The sequence below is a fragment of the Anneissia japonica genome, unplaced genomic scaffold (assembly GCF_011630105.1).
Source record: "Anneissia japonica isolate Jap-2015-1 unplaced genomic scaffold, ASM1163010v1 scaffold1244_len109368_cov187, whole genome shotgun sequence".
In the NCBI taxonomy this organism is placed as follows: domain Eukaryota; kingdom Metazoa; phylum Echinodermata; class Crinoidea; order Comatulida; family Comatulidae; genus Anneissia; species Anneissia japonica.
Window position 1 is genome coordinate 63,009 of NW_022689208.1, and position 4,597 is coordinate 67,605.

General features: G+C 33.9%; 1 protein-coding gene across 5 annotated transcripts in view; it reads left to right on the forward strand.

Annotated features, from left to right (window-relative positions):
- Positions 1-4,597, forward strand: part of LOC117124584 (inactive histone-lysine N-methyltransferase 2E-like) — a 61,115-nt gene that overhangs the window by 40,883 nt on the left and 15,635 nt on the right. For 4 of the 5 annotated variants that reach the window (XM_033270880.1, XM_033270910.1, XM_033270894.1 and 1 more), the window contains exons 13-14: positions 404-495; positions 3,442-3,477. In XM_033270880.1, coding sequence (XP_033126771.1) covers positions 404-495; positions 3,442-3,477 — 128 coding nt within the window. The remainder of the gene's footprint in view (positions 1-403; positions 496-3,441; positions 3,478-4,597) is intronic. The other variant, XM_033270902.1, reaches the window with a different exon arrangement.

Sequence of the window (4,597 nt, forward strand, 5' to 3'; positions counted from 1 at the left end):
CACATGCGCAGATCGATTCGCCAGCAGCGAGTCATCGCCAGCAGCAGCAGCAGCGAGTCGCCAGCAGAGAGATGTCACTGCAGCAAAACACTATTGTACACGGTACCAACGCTGTTCTAATATTGACAATGGGTCGTGCTCATATTATTTGTTATATTTTTATTATTCATTATTTTCACTTGATTCGCTTAATAATTTTGTTCGAAGAACATTTTATGCAGTTGTACTTCGCAGCACTTCACTTGCAATTTGCAATTTCTAGTTTAATATTATGCTTGTGTTTTATCAGTTTCTACCTTGCATAAAACCAGTTTTTTACACTTGCATAAAATATAGTACATTTAGTTTAGTTTTCTCACAATTGAGTGAAGATTGAAAGGAAATCATCTTATTAATCTTGTAGGTTGATCAGTCAAATGAAGAAACACTTATTTCAAGCTTACAACAAGCAGAAGCACAACCTAATGCTGCAGCCAAGCCTCCAGTGGTTAAAAGGTAACCATTGCACAGATTACTTACCACCTTAGCAGGGCATATTCAAATATAGTAAAAAATTCATTTGAATAAAATTCTCTGAATTGAAGTAAAATAGAATTAGGATTCAAAGTGAAATATTTATCATACATGTTCCCACAAAACCCAAAGTCACAAGTTAACATTTGGAAAAAATCAATAATTAAGTTGTTGGGTCAAAAATATTGATATTTGACTTATTTTTTTTGTGCAATGTAACAGCATCTCCCAATTACGAATCTCCCAATTGCAAAATGACCCAGGGACTCACTCTTAAATATTTCTATACGGGTAGATGCCGCATTTGCGGGGGGTAATTTTGAGGACTTGGTAGCACAAGTGTGGGAATTTATGGAAGAGTTTCATTATGTATAGGGTATATTTGAGGACTTGGTAGCACAAGTGTGGGAAATACCTAGTTAAAATTGGTAGTTAAAGTTCCTGCTCCGTCCCATATCAAAGTAGCATAATTTTTCACAAGATTTTAGCGAAGATTTTTTGCTAACCTCCGTGTTAAACCTGTAAACCTACCGTTGATACATAGCCACAAACAGTAGGGATCGGGAACAGACAGAACCGTGGTCTTATTTGCCATCGGGAACCAGTGCAAGTTTAATTTGGTAGGTTACATGGCCGTAATAGTAGTTCAACCGACACCAGTAAAATAGGTAGAGCAAGTGTATCATGTTTTGGAGTGGCTGCTGCACCCCTCCCCCCCCCCCCAGGGTTGGTATACAAGTGACAGTGAGTGCAGATAATTTTGGTGTTTGTACTGTATTATTAAATATATTAGTATGGTACTGAAGTGTAATAAATAATATCACTTCACATAACACAAGATCTCAAAATGTTTGCTGGTATGCCATATTAATTTTTTAAGGGCCTAAGGCCTAAGCAAATCATGTGGTCAGGTGTTTGGTTAGTTGTGCGTCACACCATGGCATTTTTTGACTCTGTGATCAAGTGATCAGGAAAATACAAAAAACAATCGCCCTTCATTATAAGAGTTTACTGTGCCAGTCCACCATTTTTAAGGAGGGCAATCGTGCTACTTGAACACTCATTCAGGAGAGCAATTAACCATGCTCCTCGATTTACCAGGAAACTAAATGACTCCAGGAAAAATATGAAATTAGTATGTGCTATAAAAAACTTTTTACTGTAATTTAACTGTAGAAAGGGCATACGTCATCTGCCAAACTGCCCATTCTTGAACTTATGCATAGAATCTTTTTAGGTAAATATCCACTTTTGGTAGTCACCATAATAATATTAAAATTTATGGAGTGAATAATAGATAAATATGCTCATTAAGTATTTTATAATATTAAATATGAATAAACTTAACTAGCATTATTGTTGAAACCCACACAATCGAAAATTAACATTTTGAGAACAGTTTGGAGATTAAAAATAGGTGCGGCACATGTGACACAAAAAACATGATATTTTGTGTCCTCAGGGTGTTTCTTTGACAGGCTTTACTCCAACTGGGGCTCTGAAGTGGGAGTTTATTCGAGGATTGTGCAGTGTTTATTCAATTGGGACATTTTCAAGGAGAGCAATTGCTCTACTTAGTAATCCGAGGAGAGCAATTTAGTGCTTTTCCTGCATTTTACATACATGATGGACTGCTGTGCAACAGTAGTATACTACTCCATAGTTAGGTTAATTATTAAGTCTTTCTACTGGTAAAGACTACATCATATAAATTTGTGCAGAATGAGAGCACAAAGTGATTCAGAAAAACTAAATTGCAGGGATTGATAGTAGAAACCTGCAAGACGAAACAAAAACAAAACAGAACATATTAAACTAAAATTTCTCCCTCCCTACTAGATAATTATCACAAACGGAAAAACAAGCACCATAGCATTCTTATCAATGAAGTTAAGACTGATCTTCTCTGAATTGAAATAATAGGTGAACATTAACAGCATCTTCATTACCAAGGAATGTGTATCTAAAAATATCCAGTTTGCTATTTTAGTATGTGATCTACTTCTGTCTTCGCAGAGGCATGCTTGCATTCCGATGGCGGCGTACAAAGAATCAGACTTTGTGCATGACCTTGTATTTCTTTGTGGGAGTGTTTCTCACTACTGTAGTTAGTTTCTTAGGAGTAGTAGTCCTAGTATCAAACACTTCATAACAGCATCAACATAAAACGTGAGTTAAATTTTTTGGGCTTATAAAATAAATTTAAAAAAAGCCTATTTATGTGTGTGGGAATCGTGGGGCTAGATGTGGGTTTGCAGGACTCTGATGTTTTTTTTTTTGGTGATTGACTTGCTTGTAATAGGCTATTATGAAAACAAAGAAGGCCTATGTATACTTAGTAAAAAAATCACTACTAGATAATTTTTTGCCTACCTGGTGAACAGGCAACTTTTCAGAATGGCCTCAGTGAAACATATTTCACTGATATTTGTAATCCAAGGCTAGGCAAACTCATGAAATTATTGAAATTCTGAATGGTGCTTCGTAAATTCTTCAGAACACATTTGATTAATTCATATGTACATTTAGACAAAACCGACAAGGATTTTTGGCATTCTAAACTAGGCCTGGATAAAATAATCCCATCACCAGAACTCTTTCGCTAGGTGATTTTACACAGCTGCTAGTCTAGGTGGAAGGCTAGTGTACAGTAGGAAAGAGGCTATTTCTTAATTTCATTGGTTGTACTTAGCATGCATTTTTTTGACATAATTTTAAATTGCTCTTGCGATACCAGGGTATTTTAAGCTGTGTGATAATTTCTTTTCATATTACTGTACAACAATCTTTTTTTTTTTTTAGATTATAACTTGTCATTGATCTATATGATTTTGTTGATAGTAGATGGTAAGCACACATCTTAGAAATATAAAACAATTTTTACATTTCACTGTTGATAATGATTCAAATAATTTCTTTATAATCTAGGAAAAAGAAAACGAGGTATAATAGTACACCAAGGAGGTATGTACACAACTATAGTATTTTTATACATACTTTTACTTCTATCATGGATTGCCACCAAATGTGAACTACATGTATAGTATATATCACACTGTAGGATGTAGGTTTTAGTCATTGGTTGTTGTCTATTGACTATATTTTGTATTTTAAATTTGCAATGCATAATACTAAATAAAAAGCCTCTGACTTGAGTTTTTGGTGCATCTGCTAACTTAGAAGGTGTATACATTGTATAATTAAATGTTTTAAATAAATATAAAATTAGTTACGTCACTGAAAAGAGAGGTAAAGGTAGACCTAGGCTAAATTTTGTGAAGAGTAGGGTCGAGCTGGGAACATCAGAGAGTGGGAGATTATTGCAGCGGCCAGAAAATTGCGGAAATTCATGATTACCAGCATCCTTTGACTCAGTGATGTTAAAAATATGATAATTAGTTTGTAAATCATTGAATTTAATTTGAAGAATTTCTTCTTTTCCATATACTACCAACAAATTAATTGATTCTTGTTTTATTAGTAGTTGATGTGGTATTAGTGAGATTCAAGATTCAAGACATTCATTCATCCTCAAAAATAAATTCATTGCCCGCAATATACATGCTAAAATTCATAAAATAAATGACCTATTTTAATTAACCCTGGTATTCTTAAAACAAACTTTAGTCGTAGTTCGAGCTAAAACTTAAAAATTACGTCATTTCGTATTCTTAAAACGAACTTCGACTTGCACTACGACTAAATGAAGCGAACCTCGACTAAAATGATATCTCTGCAGGCCAATTTTTTAGGCAGCCTAGGGTCAGGCTAAATCGCCGACTTGAAATATTTACCCCACTAAAAATGTGTTTTTGTAACTTACGATATAGTGAAACGAATAAAAACGATTGTATATGCAGGTTTGATATATCTTTGGTGTGTTAAACAAAAGAGACATCAAGTTTAGCTTAGGACTTTTTTTCAGATTTAGCAAATTTTCAACTTTGAGGAATGTAAACAAGTTTTATATCAAACTAAAGCTTAAAAAATGAATTTTTAGGATTCATTGATGAAACTTTTCTTGTGTGGATGTATAAAAATATATAAGAATTTGAATTACATAATTTTGAAAATATTAAAAAAA